The 19,296-nt window shown below is 55.2% G+C and overlaps 1 protein-coding gene across 1 annotated transcript; it reads right to left on the reverse strand.

Moving 5' to 3' along the window:
• Positions 1–210: 210 nt before the first annotated feature.
• Positions 211–18,992, reverse strand: NMT1 (N-myristoyltransferase 1). The gene is made up of 12 exons (XM_082494728.1): positions 18,820–18,992; positions 11,676–11,787; positions 10,207–10,351; positions 7,122–7,240; positions 6,458–6,549; positions 5,684–5,800; positions 5,022–5,192; positions 4,537–4,645; positions 3,290–3,460; positions 2,832–2,999; positions 2,269–2,406; positions 211–616 (listed from the first exon to the last, which is right to left on the reverse strand). The coding sequence occupies exons 1-12, from the start codon at positions 18,945–18,947 to the stop codon at positions 596–598; spliced, it is 1,491 nt and encodes a 496-aa protein (XP_082350854.1). The 5' UTR covers positions 18,948–18,992; the 3' UTR covers positions 211–595.
• Positions 18,993–19,296: the final 304 nt, after the last annotated feature.

The following is a 19,296-nucleotide window of genomic DNA, read 5'->3' on the forward strand; positions in this document are numbered from 1 at the left end:
TCTCCAGGCACCCGCGGGAAGGACCGAGTTTAACGGAGGAGAGGAGCAAACCGGGGGCAAAGAGCCGAGCAGGGGATAGAACCCAAAACACCCTCCAGGCAGGCGGGACGGCTCGGCAGCCCGGCCACTGCATCCCGGCGCTCCCGAGCCGGTCGGCGCAGCGAACATCTACCTCGGTTGGCCCCGTCGAGAAAAGTCACGGTCCAGCGAGCTGGAGGTGGCCTTCAGCAGACGAATGCAACTTGTGTCAGTTTGGAACAGGAAAGATTTAAAATATATATAATATATACTTTTATTATTCACCCGTTAACTCCATTATATGCCAATCATGAGCTAGTTTCAGCAGTTACATTCCTTTGATCACGTCTTTACGAGGATGCAATTAAATCAAAACAAAGGAGACCGCTGACGCCAGCGGGGGAGCGGCGGCCGGCGCTGCGGGACGCGGTCGGTGAATCCAGGCGGTGCGTGGCTGCACGGCAGGTTCGGTTCCATCTCTCCCGATGCGGGTCCGGCTTCGGCGGAAAGGACGAGGGCAGCACCTCCGCCAGGCCCGGCTCCTCGGCGGCGCCGCGCTCTCCTGGCAAGGGCTCGCTTACTGCAACACCAGTCCAACCTGGGGGAGCCAACAGAGACGGCAGGTCAGGATGTGTCCGAGCGCAGCGTCCTCTGCCCCAGACCCAGCTCTGGGCAGACGCAACTCGCAAGCCCTCGTCATGCCGGCCAGGAAGGCTCAGAGTTGTACGTGCGGGTTTCCCCACCGGCTTTGGGATATTTGAGAGTAGGGGGAGCCTGAACGGGCACACGGACCCTGCCCAGCTCCGATCCGGGGAGGTGACCAGTGTTTGGGGTGTGACGAGCCCCACTTTGCCAGTCTGCAAGACAGCCTCGATTTACGAGCCAAGGTTGTTTCTAAGCTAAATAACAACATATTTGGGAGAAGCTGCATCCTGAGAGCCTGGTACCGGGACAGACCCCTCTGCAGGCAGCCGGCACTGCTGGGGGACAGGACACCACACTGGTGGCTGTGGGCCGCTGTGGGACATGACACGCTGGTGGATCGTTCCAGGCTCTGACCAGCTGCAGCCACAGGCAGCTCCACCGCAGGGTACAGCCAGAAGCGGCTCCCAGCACCAGGCTCTCCGACCCACCAGCTCTCCCAGCGAGAAAAGGGATTGCTTAAACCTCCCAACAACCTCCTGGAGCTTTTTGAAAGGCTCAGTGGCACAGCAAGGCTGGTTTAAGGCATGTGGGCTTGTGCCCACAGAGACCTGGCTTCACACGCTCTGCGATGGGGACCCAAAGCCCTCTTAGCGCCGCTAAGGCATTAATTAGCTGTCGCAACATAGCACGGGCAGGCTGCAGCGCTGTGCAGCCCGGTGGCTGCTGGTTCTCAGGCGCTGTCCTCTCCAAGGCGGCTGCGGACCAGACAGATGCTAAACCACATCTTCAGGGTGGAGACATAGTAGCAACCATGTGCTCCCTAAAAATGGCCCAGGGCAGGGATGGGGTGTCTACAGGCCCAGCCACCAAGTGCTCAGACCCACTGGGTGGGGAGTGAGCTGGTGGCCATGGGGACAAGGTGACACCCCTGAGACCCTGTGGCTCAGCCCCTCAGCACATGCTACGAGTGACCGCACTGGCAGAGCTCCCCATCACCACCGGGTGCTGCTCAACAGTGACCCAACGGCTCTCACGCTCCTCTGTTCTCTCTAGAGGGGTTCTTGTTCGTCTCACCCCACCATGACAGACCGACACACAGGCTACAGCGCTGTGCGGTGACACCCAGGTCCTGTGCGGGCTCACAGGGTACAGCAAACACCTCCCAGGTAGGGACGAGTGACTGTCCGTACCCATGTCAAGATACCAAGACTGTCAAGATACCGAGACTACCTGTGTCAAGATCATACTAAGACCATCCACACCAGTGTCACACCTGTCACCTGCAGCACTCAGCCCGTCTCCTCTCTGTACGCAGCCCTCCTTCCACGGAGGCAAGAGGTCATCCGTGTGGATATGAGTGAAATTAAGGACTCTGAACCCGCACTAGTCCGAGAGTAAAATGAGCCTGGGGAGACAAGCGGCGAGCGCTTTTCCCCAGCGACACCCGCTGTGCCTGCACAGAGGAGCTGTCACTGCATTCACCCATTACGGTGTGTCCCGCTGGCCTGGGAACGCCATGGTGTGTGTGACGGTGCACCCATCTCCCTGAGCTGCAGGGACAAGACCCCTTCCCACGGGCTGGAGGCACCACCCCAAGGCACTGACCTTCTCTGGTGCCATGCTGGGACACTTCCAATTATACACATAATACTGCAGGTTGCCGTCCCCAATCCCAAACTTCAGCTTCTCCAGGAAGGTTTTGTTTTCCATGAGATCCAGTGCATTGAAGACGTCGAATCCTTTCTGCAGGGGCGAGACATGAAGACATGAGCTCCTCCTGCTTACGTGCTGGGGAGTTCATCCCACCCGTGAGCTGCCTGCCCCCTCTCCCACCCAGCTTTGCACCCCCAGAAGAAGGGAGCGAGGCTGATGGGGAAGAACTTGGCAGCGGCGTACGCACCCTCAGTTCAAGCGCTACGGACACAGGGCAATATAGTTTGCTGTAAGAAACAAGTAGACACCCTGAGCTCAGCTCAACGCTAGCCAGAGGGTTCAGCCCACCCCTGCATCCCTCTCCCGGGTGGCAGATCCTTTAGGATTTGGATTTATACAGCGCTGGGTACAAGCCCTGCCCCATGGCCAGCCCTTCCCATAAACCCAAGGGCGGCCAGGCAAGCGGCGAGCTGCCCGGTGCCCGGCGGTGCCACCTCGGTCCTGCCAGCACTCACCGACTTGGCGAGTATGAGAGCGTCGCCCATGAGGTCGATGAGAGGCGTCTTGGTGTGAACATTGTAGAAGGAGTAAGCAGCTTTCAGGCTCTTGTGAGTCGGGTGGTTCATGATGGTAGAGGGCAGCGTGTAGAAGCTCAGGAAGTCTGTCACCTCCCCTGGGGTGCTCTGGAAGCCACAAATGACACTGCAACATGTCAGAGCCAGGATAAAACCCATCTGGAGTCTTAGAGGGGTTTTGCCAGTCTGAGTGGTGTGTGGGCTCCCTGTAAGGAGACTTGGGGCAGCCCAGGATGGAGAGGCACCATCCTCCCGCAGCTCAAACCTCCCACCCTGGAAGAGCATCTCACTGCCTGGGGCAGCAACCTCCCCGATCGCTCCCACAGCTCGCCGCACAGTCTGCCAGTGGAGACAGAAGCCCAGGAAAACACCCCCTCATCTCGCTCCTGCCCCCTCACCTCTACCACAAAGGTGTCGATGATGTTCTCCTGAGGTAAGAACCAGTGCTCCACCTCCTCTCGGCTCATGACGGGCATCAGGTGGAACTGCTTCAGGTACTCCGTCAAGAGCTTGTGCACTGCGGAGATATCTCTGTGCTCCATTGGCCGCAAGCCAGGAGTCTTGGGAGTCTACAGAAAGTGGGACAAATCGTTTGCGTTGCTGGCACGGCGGCTTTTATCACCCAAGGGCTCTCCGACAAGCGGCACGGAGGCGCTCTCTGCTCAGATCAGCCCATTTTCAGCCCCACAACCCAGTGCTCTCCCTCCCAGTCCCGCTTGCCTGGCGTAAGGATGGATGCCATCGGCCGTGACGCCGATGGCAAAGAACCGCAGGGAAGCACAGCAGGTCCCAAAGCCCCATGTGCCAGGTCAAGTCACGCTGGAAGTGCCCTCCTACCCGCTAACGACACAAGATATCTGCTTCCCTCCAGGTCTCTGCTCCCACGCGCGGTGGGGACAGGCTGGGAGACGTGCCCCAGGCACCGTGAGGAACCACTTGATGTTATTTCCAGTTGGACTTGATTTCTAATCTAGGGTTAGGGATCGCTCAGCAAAACCCAGATCACGCAGCACAGAATGCTTCTGGGTTTGGGTTTCTGCATAAAAATCAGTAGCTGGTGCCTTTGCTGAGGCAGGAGGCGGAAGACAGGAGCCATGTGCTGCCCAGCACTAAAACAGCGCTCTCCAACCGAAACGAGCATCTCTGACTGACAGAAGGAAGCCAACAAGGTCAGCGAAGGTGGTGGCAATTTTAATGCTTTGTTTGGGTTTTTTTTCTCCCATATCCAGCTGGGGAAGTTCCCCAGCAGGACAACTGCAGTGACAGAACTGATCAGTTTGACTTAAGAATGAGGGACTAACCCAATTCAAGGTCACTCCGAGGCTGTGTTTGGACAGATGAAGGCTGTCATATCTGCGTTCTCGTTTTACCAGGAGGATAGGGTATGACTCACCATGAAACAAAAGCTCACAGGGTCCTCTAGCTGCAAGAATTTGCCCTTAAAATGCAGGCACCCCGGCAAAAATAAATAAAGATTAAATAAAGCGCAATGGCTTGACAGAGTCATTTACTACATGAAAGAAACCCCAGTTTCTCCAGGCAGAGGACTCGACCTCGGTCAAGATGTTTGTGTCTTCAGTTCCCAGCCTCACCCCTTGCTCAGCGAGGAGCAATTCGTGAGCTCACAGCCCCGGCTGGCACCCACCTCGGGCAACCGGTAAAGCTTCATGGTACGTTGCATAGTCATGTTCCTGCTCAGGTGGGAAAATTTGACCTCGATGAGCTTCCGAGGATTCAGGGACCGGTGCCAGTACCTGCAGAAACACACTCGCGGTGGGAGACTTGTTCTTGGCCAGCAGGAGGGCCGCGTGGGCACGAGGTTCTCGTAGCTGCCATGAGAGGGCAAGCGAGAACATCACACCGGCTCGTGAAGAAGCCAACAGCTCCCTCAGAGAAAAAAAAAGGATGGCCTGAAGCGCTTGTGCTGCAGAAAGTCTCCTGTCTTGTGATACATGAGCAGCTTAAGTAAAGCTACTGGACTTAATCCTGGAAGGATGGTGCGGGGAGGAGAAATCTGGACTGGAACTGTCCTGTCTCCTGTCCCAGGGAATCCCACACATGCCACGCAGGTGATCCTGGCAAGGGAAGGTCTGCAGACCAAAATCTCTTTGGAGAACCATTGACACTCACCTGCAAGTCCCCACAGGCTTTGGCAGCACCACTCCCGCAGTGTAAACAGCCTGAAAGATCCCCTCCAGATGAACCCGCCGCGTGATCTCACGGATCAGGACTGGAGCCACCCGTTTTGATCGCAATTTTTTGTGGACACACAGGAAGTTTATCTCTACCATCTTCTTCTCTCTTAGGAAAGAAACAATGCAGAGCATAAGACCCGACTGTCCTGACCTGGGAGGATTGGTCCAACGCCCTGTGCAATCTATCTCCAGCCCCTTCAAGAGAAAGAGGAGTCAAAGCCCCAGGGAAGGCCAAGGGGCAAGGGCTGGGTTTGGAGAACTCTCCTTTAAGCTGTTACCCAAGGTTTTCCCAGGGAAAATGGTCTCCATCCAGCTCTGGAGGATTTCTGTAAGACAGAGCTCTAAGCTGACCTAACTCGTTGAGGAAAACAGCCTTAATAGCTGCTAACTACAAGATGACCTTGCACAGAACTTCAGCGCCCACCTTAAATATCCCCCACCCTCTCCTCCAAGGAGCAAAGCATCTCCATGGCTCAACGGCATAGGTCTGCCTCAGTCAGTCAGGGAGGACAATTTAGTCAGACCTCCTGAGCGCTCCCAGGAAGCGCCACATGCCATCGAGGGGCAGGGTGAGAAAAGCAGCCGAGCAGCACTCACGTGTCATAGATGTGGATAGTGGCTGGAATCGCGCTGATAAATCCAACCAGTTTCTTGCTGGAGACAACCCTGACTCCACAGTGCCACTGGGGCAACCAGCCCGGAGGACGCAGCGCCCTGGAGAGGAGACATATTTCAGAAGTCAAGTCCCATCAAAGGTCCCCTGTGTAGCTGCTCCTGCCTCCCCATGCTGCCCTGGGACGCCCTGTGTCCTTCTCCAACTGCGTGCCACAGCCAGGGGTCTGCAGGCAGGAGGATGAGAGGGTGATGGTGATGTGACAAGGCAGGACCACCAGGATCTAGGGCAATTCCCGCACTCCATGGTCAAGGCAAGTTCTTCCTAGTGAAAAAGGAGGAAAGTCATGTTCCTCGATTCATGAATGCCCTGAGGAAACAGCAGCTCTGCTGCAACAGGTCTCCAAGTGTTACTGCTGGCAACGTTACTTGGCTGCCACCTTCACGCTACAGCTCTGGGGCACTGGGAAGCTCCTCAGCTACCAGGATTTTTACAAACACTCGAGGGATGAAACCAAAGAGGAAAATAATCCAGTTTTAGGCTCCCATATCTCAAAGAAGCCAGAGGCAGGCAGGGCTGGGAGAGAGACCCCTCTCACAGTGTACCTGGGACACAGCACACGCATACGGTGACAGATGGGGAAGGGAGATTTCAGAAAGAAGTGAGATGGGATAAGCAAAGGCAGCTGGAGCACTGTCACCAGCATCAGGTTTGCCAGCATCCAACACCCCCTGCTCCACAGTTGTGGTGCCACTCACCACAGCAGGAACTCGGGAGAGTAATCGAACCGGAACATGTTGTCGTCGTCCTCCACATAGTTCTCATTCAGGAGCGTGTACAGTTCTTTCAGCTAAAGCAGGAGAGACCAAGTAGGTCAAAGGAGTTATTCAGCCATCACACGCCCCAGCTGCCCTCAGACTGGACTCTCAACACTTTTTGTGCGGCCACAACAAGAGACATGTGCAACCATGTCCCTGCTACCAGCACATCTCCCTGCTCCGTGCTGCTGGCTCCAGGCTCCTGAACTGGTGCCACCACGGAGCAGGGTAAGCAGCAGGACACGGAGATAAGTCCTACCACCCTCGGGTCACCTCCCAGGGAGGTCGGTCACAGTCTGGAGGGTGTTCCTAAGGGAAAAACTCCTGGCTTCGGGCATCCTTACACTTAAAGAGGATGTGGAGAAGCCCCCGTTCACACCCATCAGGCCAACACGGGATGGGTGAGAGGTAACTGCACCGTGGGGGAAGTCAGACTCATCTAACTCCGAGGAGATGGCGTGACCACTGAGCTGGAGAGTCGCTTGGTGTGGTGAGAGACATATTCCCATCCCCCAAACTATCTTTAGCAGTCCAAGCACAGAACTGCCAACCGTGCAATGGAGACGCCCTCCCAACACACACATGCCGAGCTGCCTGTACTCACCACGCCTCTGTCCCCAAGGTCCAGGGCGTCCCAGGTGAAGCCCTGAGGCAAAGTGTATGGCTCCTGACGGATATTGTCTTTGTCTGGCTCAACGGGACCGTGAGTGTTCACCACTTCTCCTATAAGAGAGAGCAGGGAGCCATGAAGATGCTCTCTGCTGTCTGAGGCTAAGTCTCCACGACACCTCGATTTGGTGACCAACGTGCCCCCACTTCCCCAGCGTGATCTCCCACCTCAAGGCCCTGGTACGGGCAGCCAGGGATCATCATTTCACCCACCTGGTTTGGGATGTGCCACGCGTTCAATGCGACACGGGGGCAGAGAACCAAAACTCCTCTTTCAGGGGAAACGGGAGAGCTGATCGGGCAGCAGAGAGGAGGTGACCAAACCGATCAGAGCTTCAGAGCTATGTCCTCCAGGTCCACATGAGATCCTTTATCCTTCCCCATCCCCACAGCCCCAACCTCGGCCAGCATTTTCCCAAGAGCCGCTCCATCGGATAGCGGCTCCCTCCCTGCCAGCTCTGGCCCCTGCCATTTGGCAAGCGTCAGGGTTTCCTTCCAACCGCACTTAAAGAAGAGCTGCAGAGAACAAGACAACTTTTGTTGAAAAAACACTGATTCCTAAAGCCCCTGATTCAGCCAAGAGATGTTGGTTCAAGCACCGGCTTTCTCGGGGATGTCAATACAGTGGCATCATTTGAGTGCTGCCAAGAGAAACAAGCCGGGCTAATTAGGAATTCCCTTAAAAGGGGATTGAAAAGGCTTCCAGGCAATGGGGAGGTGAAGAAAAACCCAGAGCAAGAACTGCCCCCATCACACCCACCCAGCGTGACTTCCAGAAATGCTCACCCCTGGCTGTCCTCTCTCTTGAGCAGATGCTGAACTGTTCTTAAATCTGGCCCCCAAAATCCTACAGCACTTTTGTTATCTGACCCTAAATAGCCTCATGTACGTAACACTGTGCCAGAGCGTGCTCCTGAGCGAGGACCACGAGAGACGCTGGGACCCAGCGAGTGGTCGGCAGCCAGAGCACAGCCAACAATTTGGGTTATGGAGGAGCGGGCTGGTTTGTGCCTCTCCTTCCCCAGAAGATACCTTCCACCCTTCCTCCAGGGTTTACCCAAGCAGAAATGATGTTTGCCAGGTCCAGGATCCTCCAGGAAAAAAGGCAAATGCAAGATGAGGCTTTGCTGGCTCACATAACCTCATGCCATCTCGCTGTGATCTTCCCAGCACAAAGCTGAGACCATCGCTCCCAATGAACAGTCTTTGAGGCCAAAGAAAGCCTCAGACTGGTGCTGACAACATGAAAAGGGAATCAAACACGATGTTTGCAGCAAGAGGGGTCAGGCACAACCCCGTGAAGGAAATTACTGAAGAGTAGCCAATTCGAAGCCACGATAAGCTTTGGGTAAACCTAGAAACTATGGGCTTGGACTCATTTTCTAGTTCTCCTGAGCTCTGCGTGGATTTCGCTGGGTGACGCAGGGGTGGAGAGACTAAGCAAAGGAATGCCAGGCACCCCGGGTGCGCTGCAGGTTTGCTCCAATAAGCTCAAGAACAAATGCCTTCCAGCCATGCAGCTCTGTGGCAGCGCGCCCCTCTTCCTTTCAGACCTGCTCAGCTGCCAAGCGCTCCGGCCACGCTGAGGAACGCCTCGTTACCGACAGCAGATCACTTTTGACACAGACCGACAGCGTCAAGAGTAAACTGGAGAAAGGGTCGGAGCAAGGACTAGAGCTGGGAAGCACAGACAGGCTGTTTGCAGGGGGAATCATAGAATTGCTGAGGTTGGAAGGGACCCTTAAGATCATCAAGTCCAACCATTAACCTGCCCTGACAAAACCACTTCTAAACTATGTCCCCAAGTACCACCTCTATCCTTTTTTTAAACATCTCCAGGGATGGCGAATCCATCCCCTCCCTGGGCAGCCTGTGCCAATGTTTTAATAACCCTTTCAGTGAAAAAATGTTTCCTAATATCCAGTTTAAACCTCGCCTGGCATAACTTGAACTCATTTCCTCTCGTCCTATCACTTGTTACCAGGGAGAAGAGGTCAGCCCCCACCTCTCTGCAATCTCCTCTCAGGGAGCTGTAGAGGGTGATAAGGTCTCCCCTCAGCCTCCTCTTCTCCAGCCTCAACACCCCCAGTTCCCTCAGTCGTTCCTCATAAGACTTGTCCTCCAGACCCCTCACCAGCTTTATAGCCCTTCTCTGGACATACTCCAACACCTCAATGTCCTTCTTGTAGTGACAGGCCCAAAACTGAACACAGTACTCGAGGTGGGGCCTCACCAGTGCCGAGTATAGGGGGACGATCACTTCCCCAGTCCTGCTGGCCACACTATTCCTGATACAGGCCAGGATGCCATTGGCCTTCTTGGCCACCTGGGCACACAGAGGGGACGAAGAGACATGATTCCCCATCTTCAGATGGGCACAGCAGCTTGGGGGTGCAGATACTCATGAGGTTTGTGCGTCCCCTCTCCCAGCTCAGCCCCAACGCCTGCCCGTGCCAGAGGCTGATGTGAGCCCAGCAAACCAACGATGTGGCTGCTCAGCACACGGACCTTCTTCCCCAAGAGGCTCCCATCACTGGCTGGCCCCGTCTCACCCCAAGTTACCTTCCCCCCCAAGGACCCCTTGCTGGGAAGCTTCAACCCCGAGAAAGAGAGCAGGTTAGCTCCGTGTCCCCTAGGACTTGGCAAGTGAAAGGCTGGCAACACCCCCCATGGAACTTGGGCACAGAGGGCTGGGGAGACCCAATTCAAGGGTTAAAGACTGAGATTTAGGGATGCCCAAATGCAGGAGGCATCAAATCAGATGTCTGAAACAGCTCCTCATCCCTCTCGACGCCCCCAGCTGCCTGCACAGCTCTCCGGTAGCAGGGCTGCATCAGTCCATCATGCTGACTGGTGGACAAGTGTCATTGATGGCTTTGAAGTCCAGACAGGATGGCAGTGAATGCTCGCCCAGGGACTTGCTTGCTGGCCAGAGACCAGCTTCTCCGGGCTTCTTTGAGCCGCCTGGGGACCACGAGGCTTCTCCCAAGGCGAACGAAACAGCGAGAGGCTGTACATACCTAGCTTGGGCACTGGCTGCGTGTCCCAGAACTGGTAGCTCCTCTTGCTGGCTTCCTCCAGGGTTTTGGCAGGGCCCTGACCTACAGAGAAGAGCTCGATGGCTTTTTGAATCTCCTGGATCCTCTCAGCAGGTAAAGAGTTCATCTGAGGGCAGAAAAGGAGGATGGAAAGACAAAATGAGTCAGTTGAGCCACCAGGTCTATAATTCAGCTTCTCATTAGAGGAACCTGGGGCTGACCCTGCTGGGAAGGGGAAAGCAGGGAGAAGGATCGCTTCCCAGCCTAGATCCTCTCGTAACCCTCTACGAGATGGATGAACCCTTTCAACAGACAACTGCCGCACACCTAGACCTGGCTTCTAGGCACTCCTGGATTGAAGGGGATAGATGAAGTGCCTTAAAATGCTTTAAGCTTTGCTTAAGGAGGGTGCTGTGCGCCCCAGGAGCAAACCTCCTTGCCTCACCTTGGCTAACACCCACGCAGAGACACCCTGGGTCAACCCGCACCCAGCATTTGGGCTTTCTGCGGTGGCTTTTCTCTCTCACTGCTTCAGCCTCCTCCATCAAAGTTAGATCCATATCTGCAAACTGCAGCTTCCTGAGGAGACGCTGGGCACCGCAGACAGGACAAGGCTGAGTCAAGATGAAGGACACTTTCCTCCTCTTCCTCCTCCTCCCAAGGCACACCTTGGCAGGGTGGGCAGCTCTGTGCTGAATTCACAACCCCAGCTCCTCCCTGATTCCCAGTGAGGTTAGTTTGAAACACTCAAAGCCTCAATTTAATGCTCTGCACAGTCAGAAGGACAAAACATCAGAAATATTTGGATGGGAACCGGGCATCGGATAAAAACAGAGTCTGTCCATGTGCAGATCTCTGTGTGTGTCCCTTGCCACAGGACCAGAGGGGACAAGAGGGGTGACTGCCAGTGCTGGGAGGGACAAACCTTGCATGTCTCATGCTCCTTCACGAAGCCCCAGCTGCTAGTCCAGATCGGGTAGAGCCAAGAGGGGTAAGACAGACCCTGCTCTGACCCAGCTGCTGCTCTTATGTTAATTAAGCAAAAAAAACATCATCAGATGTTGTCCAAGAAGTAGAAGAACGAGTTCCTTGTGCTGGCTGCAGGCAGCAGTGGAAGCTGGCAGGTGGCAGCATGGCGGTTCCCTGCCTGCGAGGAGGCAGCTGGTGTCTGGAAAGAATAACTCGGAGGCGCCAGTCTGACCCTTTCACCGCAGCGCTGGAACTGGATGGGATATCCAGCCAAGGACCGCGCTTACCCTGGAGCGCTCCGCAAACGGCTCCCGCAGCATCGGAAATTCCCACGCACAGAGCCAGGCAGGGAAATTACTGTAAACCTTAAGTTTTTTGAGCAGCCAAGTGCCTAAAACCAGGACTAGGAGACTCTTTCCTTGCCCTAAGCTACATTGGAGAGGTTCAGGATGGGGCTGCAACTCTGGGAAGGGGTCGGTCACCTTCGCCGACTGGTCCTGAGCCTGGTCGGGCTGATCTCCTCCTTTCTCTTTCTTCCGTTTTGGTTTCTTTTTCTTCTTTTTGGCTCCACTGTCATTTGCTGGACTCAAGCCACTAGGGAACAAAAGAAACATCATTGAAGCCTTTTCTTTTATTGGAGCACATTTAAAGGGTTTCTGAAGCTCACTAAAGAAAATACAAACTCCGTGCTCTGAATCCAAGTCTCCAGGAGGAGGAATACCCAGTGCACGAGGGGTGCAGCCACGTGTCCTCTCCCCGGCACCCCTCTCAGCAGCGAGCTCCCAAAAGGGGACCAACACCAACATCTCCCACCCCATGGGTTTGCTCAGCGGTGGGGAGCGAGCCCCACCGTGACCACTTCTTTGCTGTCACATCACCCCACTCAGCTCCACGTGCCCAAATCCACCCTATGGAGTGGCAGGGATGCCCAGCTTAGGCTTTTTCCTCCTCTCTGAGCCCAAGGATGGACACGGGGGCAGCAAACACTGGTCCAGCCCTGGGGATAAGGCACCACAGTAGGTCCAGACACCACAGAGGGGCCGGTGGCCAAAGACACCGTGCCAAATGTCACCCCACCTGCAGAGGTGATGATCTAAGGAGACGGGCAGCTGTTATACTGGAAAATTATTATATTGTTATGCTGGAGCTGGAAAACTGAGATCAAGCAGCAAATCTCTCTGGGAGCGCAGGGTGGGAAGCGCCTACACCAGGGTATCGCTCCTCATCCCAGGGATGCAGGGCAGCCCTGGACATCCAGATGATGATCACCCAAAAGTAGCCACAGGCATGAAACCCTGCACTGAGCCCAGCCTCACCGACAGGCAAATCTGGCAGGGACCTGATGCCAAAACAGAGGAGAGGCGCCTGCTGCCAGCACAGTATATGTGACCTCACCCCTGCGTGAGATATCCCAACACAGGACAGGCGATGATACTGCTGCAGAGCTGGGGCAACCCAAACCGGGAGCCTCCCTGCCAATGGTCCCCAAAAAAAGGTTACAGTCTCTGAAAGGTTTGCGGCTCAGGTGGGAATTCAACTCCAGAGATGGCTGGAACAGGACGGAGTGGTCTTCTGCAAAGCACACCAACAGTGTCGCTCAGCTCTGTCCTGTCCCCATCAATAGCACAGAGTTAATTCTGCAGTAAAACCACAGCATCTTTCCTCTTCTGTTTGCACCAAGGATGAAAACCCACGTCTGGCTTAACAGGGAGAGGACGGAGCCATGAAGGATCCCAGGTGGGAGCTGCTCTTTGCATCAAGTGGTGTCTCCACAGCACCTATGATCACAAAGCCCAACACCGGCCAGTACCATTGCCCACATCAGAGCAGTTCTGCCTGGAAACTGGTACAAGCTCTGTGGGACTAGGGACCCCAGTCAGCCCGGATGCTGTGGGACATGTCCCTGCTCTCCTGCGCCCAGCGACCTTGTCCTCTTCTTTCCACAAATTTCAGCTTAGGGATCCAAGCCAGTTTTTTACGCTACAATATAGAGGAGTCTCCTTCCTTGCACCCCCAAAATGATTGCCGCTTTCACAGCAGGGACAACTGCACAGCTCCGATGTGCCCAGAGGCAGACAGTGAACCAAAGGCACTGGCCAGCCTGGACCCCCCCCACCCCCCCCCCAGCCAAGTGCCACTTACTCCTGGACCGGTTTAATGTCTTTACCAAACACAAGATAGCAGTGAAGAGGGTGGAGCAAGGAAAGGAAAGAAGAACCACACTGGAAAATATGTTGGAGAGGCATCCAACTATTTATTTCAGCAGGGCCAGGAAAAGGAGAGAGCTGGGAGGGGAATAAGGTTTAAAGAATTCCCTGGGCTGAGCAGCAAGTGAGTTTTGAAACCAGGGGAAAGTGGACTGAGAAATGTTTTTTTGAGGGATGCAGCCAGGAGGACTGGGTGCGGGGATGCCTGCGAATGGCGAAGCCGCCGATGCTCACGGTGCAGAGACCCGACACGCCGGGCAGCCGTTGCCCTGCGGAGTAGAGACGTCTGGTTTTGCAGGACAGGGAGCGGCTGAGCTGGGGAAGGCTTTCATCAGCACAAAACCTGAACAACAGCAGGGCCAAGGGAAGTTTAGATTAGATGTTAGGAAGAATTTCTTTACTGAAAGGGTCATCAGGCATTGGAATGCATTACCCAGGGCAGTGGTGGAGTCCCCATCCCTGGAGGGATTTAAGGGTCCTGTAGATATAGTGCTCAGAGACACGGTTTAGTGGTGGGCTTGGCAGTGTGAGGTTAAAGATTGGACTGGATGATCTTACAGGTCTTTTCCAATCTAGGAGATTCTGTGATTTTGTGACTCTGCCAGACACCATTTCTTTGAGAAAAAGATCCCCATTTATCAACAGAGTCCCATGTGAAACACCAGGAGACAGCAAGGGTTTGCTCATCAGTACAGCGAGCTGCTCCGCTAAAAAGGCACTTGATGAGAAGCCCCCCCCCCTCATCTCCAAAAGTACTTTAACCATTTTCAGCACAGCAGAAAGAGGAGCAGCCACGAAGCTGCGGCTCTGCAGGAATCAGCATCCCTGGGGGGAATGTTTCACCTTTCCTCCCACCCCCAGGAAAGGGCTTTACCTCCACCCTGGGAGACGTGAGCTCTGACATGACAGCAAAAGTAATTACGGCAAAGCGGTGCTGACAACGCTATTGATTTTGGTGACAAATGCGCAATGGGTTGGTGTTTTTTTTTTTTTAACTCCTTGTGGAGAAGCACGGGCAAGAGCTGGCAGGTCCCCAACCAGCCGGGACAGCCACACTGAGGTCCTGGGATGAACCAAACCATCCACCATGGAGCTGCAATAAACACATCCAACTGATTTCTTACCAGTTTTAACACCACAACCTGACGGCACGAGGGAACTTTGCAAGCATGTGCGAGGGCAGACTCTGGAAGCCGCCCCTTCCAAAGGAGATGGACGCATTTTCCCATGTCATCTCCGAGTTGGGATGCTGCGGGTGTCATATGCGACAAACAAAATCCTCCCAGCCCCTGAGTATTCAGTCGGCGTCACTTTGCTTCATAAATCAGAGCTGCCAACTCTCAGCTTGCCGCTAATGAGTTCAGCCCAACCAATATTGCTTCAGCCCCACGCTGGGCTCACAGGTAAAAACGCCAAGAAAAAAATCCTCCCTGATTTATGAGCAAAGCTGTCGTGACCTGGAAGAAATCAGGGTGGCAAAAGGTGGGACGAGGTTTTACGTTCCCAGGTGCCGTGGCGTGGGCAAGGGCTCTGCTCTAGCTGGGAGATGAAAACCAATCTGGAGATGAAAATCAACCTAGCAGAGGAGCTGCCAGCACGCAGGAAAATGCTAGAAAACCCAAAGGTTCAACTCGCTACACCTAGGCCAGCGACAGTTATAGGTATTGTCGATTTTAAAGTCCATTTAGGAAAGCAAATATCTTCTTCTTTATACTTCAGTGTAGCTGCAGCCCCTTGGACACTCCCCAAATTAATGGCAACACCCCACCGGTGTTCTGGGACAAGCCGCCACCATCCAAAATCCCAGCTGATGCGACCCATAGAGCTGCGAGGGCTGAAGCCTGTTTTGCCCCCCAGGAAGGGTTAATCGCCAGCCCAGCTCCTGTCCACAGCCCCCGGCCTTGCCGGCTGCGCTTACGGCTTTTTTCCTCCCATATCTCCTTTCCAGCCCGAGCTGCTTTGAGAGATAAAGGAGGTGGAGAAGGGCACGTTGGCTGCTTGAAGCAAAACATCTTCCGATTACCCACGGGACCACAACGGTCCGTTTTCTGACGAAGGAGAACACTTTTCCCTTCTCCCGGGAAAGGCACCGCCACCGTCATGGCCATTACCTATCGCTGCAATCTCCCCTTCCCCGCTACCTGACAGCTCCTCGAGTTCGAGGGAGAGGAGCCCGTGTTAACCGCTGCACAAGAATTAATACACATAACCTGAGCGATCTCAAAAACAGACTTTTGGAAGCACCTAAATAAACCGGCTGGGCTTGTTCAAGGCGAGACATGCTCAGACTGACTGTCCTCCACCAGCTCAGCCCCTCTGGAGGTTGGCAAACACCAGACACATCCAGTAACAAACTGGTGCTCAGCACCCAGTTATGTACCATCTGGATCTGTGCACATTCCCACTGTATACCCAGATCCAAGAGCTTTATTTTTACAAGGTGGGGGAAGAAAGCACAAGCTCTCCGCGGCTGCTGGGCTCCCAAAACCCGGCGGGAAGCTCTGGGTCAGCACGGGGGAATTTTGATGGCAGGGGCAGGGCGTTATTCCTCATAGCGCACACGGCGTGGCGATCAAAAAGCGTCTTTCATTACACAAATCGAAACGCCACGCTTAGGCTCACAGACTGTTTCACACCTAAGGCAGCAAAGTGTACCAAATCTTGCTGGTTCTTCCTCAAAAACCAAACGGGGAACGCAGATTCGGACAAGGGCTTGTGTGTTTTGCAATTCCTCCACCGCACAGGCTGCCTTCCTAGCCTGAAAGGTGTCAGATGAGAAATAATAGATCCCTGCTCCGTATTTAGGTGCTGGAAAATCCTTCTGCCAAACCTGGGGCTAATCGGGCGCGGTACTTAGGTTGTAATCTCATTAGGGGCCAGAGCGGGGAGGGAGGCTCTGCAGATGGCAGAACACAGGTCCCAAAGCACAGAGTGCATTTATTGTGCTCCACATAACACCTAAAACTAAATTCTGCATGTTAGAGCATGGCGGTTGTCCCAGGAACACCCTCTCACGGTGTAAGTACCGGCAGGAATTGCCAAACCAGGCAGCTGCTCGCTGGTCCTGTACCTTCGGACTTTCAAACACCTCATCCAGCAACAACCCAGTTCATGCCACAGGATGCTCCCTGAACTTTTCCCACCCAAAACCGCTTCCCCAGGCAGTTTTGTCAACAATGACCTGTTTCACAAGGCTGGGACAGTGGAATCCCTGGTCTCACCGCTGCCGCTTGCTGCCTGGGGACTGACAGACCCCACAGGGCTCGCGGCAGCTCCGGGGAGCAGAGCCCATACCCGCGTCTCTGCCTTTCTGGTGTCTTTTTATCTACTACAGGAATAACCCCTCCGCTGACACCCCAGACACGACAGAAGCCCTCTCCGCACAAGGGAAATCGCGACAAATACAAAAATTGGATTTTTTTGTTGTTGTTCGGGAAATCAACTCGGTCAGCCACAGCAGAGAGCAGTGCAGCCACTTCCCAGTGCTGACACAGGACCAAGGCAGAGGAAACCAAATTCCTCTTTCCTGTCCTTAAAAGGAAAGGAAGTACTGCTCTCGCTAAGTAATATTTTTATGTTTTAAATCTCAGAGCCAAGATCCAGTGACTCTCAACACGAACTGGGCAGAGGCAGGACTCCGAGCATCGCTCTGCAAACCCCAGTGGCTCAAAGCACTTCTCCCGCCCCGTTTTCGGGGACAGCGTTCAGCCGGGGTGACCAGAAACACTCCCGCACCCCAGCATAACATGATGGTAAGAAATCAACAGAATTGATGTGCAGCAAGAAAGAAAACCACCACTTTTCCTACCACTTGGTCTTTTCTCTCCTAGGTGGATCCCCCATTAGTTTTTGGAGGGACACACAGACGATTTGCCGGGGAGCTCCAAAGCCTCTCTGGCTTGCGCTCGTTATCGCTCTGCCCATCAGCCACACTTTCAATGTTATTTCCTGAGCAATCCAAACTCTCTTAAGTATAATTGTTACAGGGCTTTTCCCAGGCTGCCCAGTTAGGTTGCTGCACTTCACGCTCGCTCTAGTCGGGGCAGGTAACTGCATTTTAACTCCTCAGGGTTGCAGAAGGTGCGATGCCCGTGCTCGGATATGAAGAGGGCTCAAGAGCACACCTTTTCCTGGCAAAGGGCAGGCTGAACCGCCAGGCTGGGAAATAACGGTGATTAAGCACCACGTCTCCTCTCTGCTTGACTCTGGTTTCCACAAACCTAATCATGTCAGAGGGAAAGAAAAGAAAAATCTCCCCAAGCACGGCTAAACCTATTAAACTGAGACACGGTGCCACACCCGGGAGGCAAATAAAACATAAACAGGCATCTGTGCTGTCATAAAAAAAGCCTCTGTGATATTTCTTGCGTGACCTTTTATTCACTTCACTTAGCGGACAGGCGGGATTGCCTATGGAAAGCTGCCGACGGAGAGAGAAGAGCTCTTCAAGCTGATGGTCCCCGTGTCATAGGGCTGGGAAAGCAGCTGCTGGGGCACCGGGCGAGCGGGAAGAGGAGCCTGGCGAGGCTCGGGTGTGCAAAGCACAAGGCACAAAACCTCTGGAAACCTCTGGAAACATGTGATGTCCCCGTGCCCTGCTGCACGCAACGCCAGCAGGAACAAGGACAAAGCCTCTACTGCAGACCACAAGCATGGTGAGGCAGCTCTGCGCCTCATTAATTAAGGCAGTGAGTAATGTGGATACTACGTTAGGGATTTTAGATCTTTCCTACCGAGATAAGGACCTGCCTTGCTGCGTGTGCTCGCTCCCAGCCCAACTGTTGCTATTTCATCATTTCGTACCTCTGGACGCCATGCTCATCAAACCACAAGCCGACGTCAGCTGAGCTTTGCAAAACCCTGGGCTGTGTTTAGGATAACAACAGGACTGCTGTGCAGAAGCCTGGGCTTCTTCCAGGGCACGGCGATGGCCGTGGGAGGCCACTGGCTCCAGGGAGCGGGACAACGCGCCCAACCATGCCACCACCTTGGGTGCCACCCGTGGTGCCAGAGATGCTGGGAGGAGGATGGGGCTTGCGCTGGAGGGAATGTGGGGAGACACACCCTAACGCATGGACACGAAGAGCTGCGAATTAGGCTCACTTCTGCCAAAAACAGGCACTTGCGGCGCCTTTCTGGCTGCGCCCGCAGACACACCGCCGGCCGTCGCCCATCCATGCCACAGCCGGGCCCGACCCCGCTTAGCTTCAGAACACGCTTCCACAACAGGCGTGAATGGGAGCCAGCGGGCCCGTCCCCCCCCGCCAGACTGACGGGCAGCTCGACCAATCGCAGCGCGCGATGCTACACGACGGCCAATCAGCGCGCCCGAGGGGCGGAGCGCCGCACACTTCCCGGCCGCTGCCCTCCTCAATGGGCCCGGCCGCCTCCGCCGCGGGCGGCCCCGGCCGCCGCTCACCCCCGGTTGGAGCCGCGCTCTGCCTCATTCTCGCAGTCGCTGCAGTGCTCGTGGTCGTTCTCCTCCGCCGATGACCGCGGAGGCCTCGCCGGTGGCCGCCTCACTGCTGTCTCACTGTCGTCCGCCATCTTGAAACGGGGCCTCGGCGCCTGCCGCACCCCCGCAACAAAGCGCGCCGCGATTGGGCGACGGGTCGCGGGGCATGCCGGGACCGGTAGTCTGCGCGGGAGCGCGGTGGGCGGGCTGAGCCGGGGCCGGGACTACAGTTCCCGTCGGGCTTTGGGGGCGCCCCGAGGCGGGGCTCCGGCGGCGGGAGTGCTCTCTCACACCGGGACAGCCGTGCGGATCCTCCCGCTGTGGCAGAGAGCCGCGGCCCGTCCCTTCTGTCCCCCGCCAAGGCCGCGGTGTCCGCGCTCCCACCTGCTTTCTGCCCGAGGGGGCGGGCCGAGCTTAACGAGGGCGGCGCCCATTGGCTGC

The sequence above is a fragment of the Vanellus vanellus genome (genome assembly GCF_965231255.1).
Source record: "Vanellus vanellus genome assembly, chromosome: 24".
NCBI lineage: Eukaryota > Metazoa > Chordata > Aves > Charadriiformes > Charadriidae > Vanellus > Vanellus vanellus.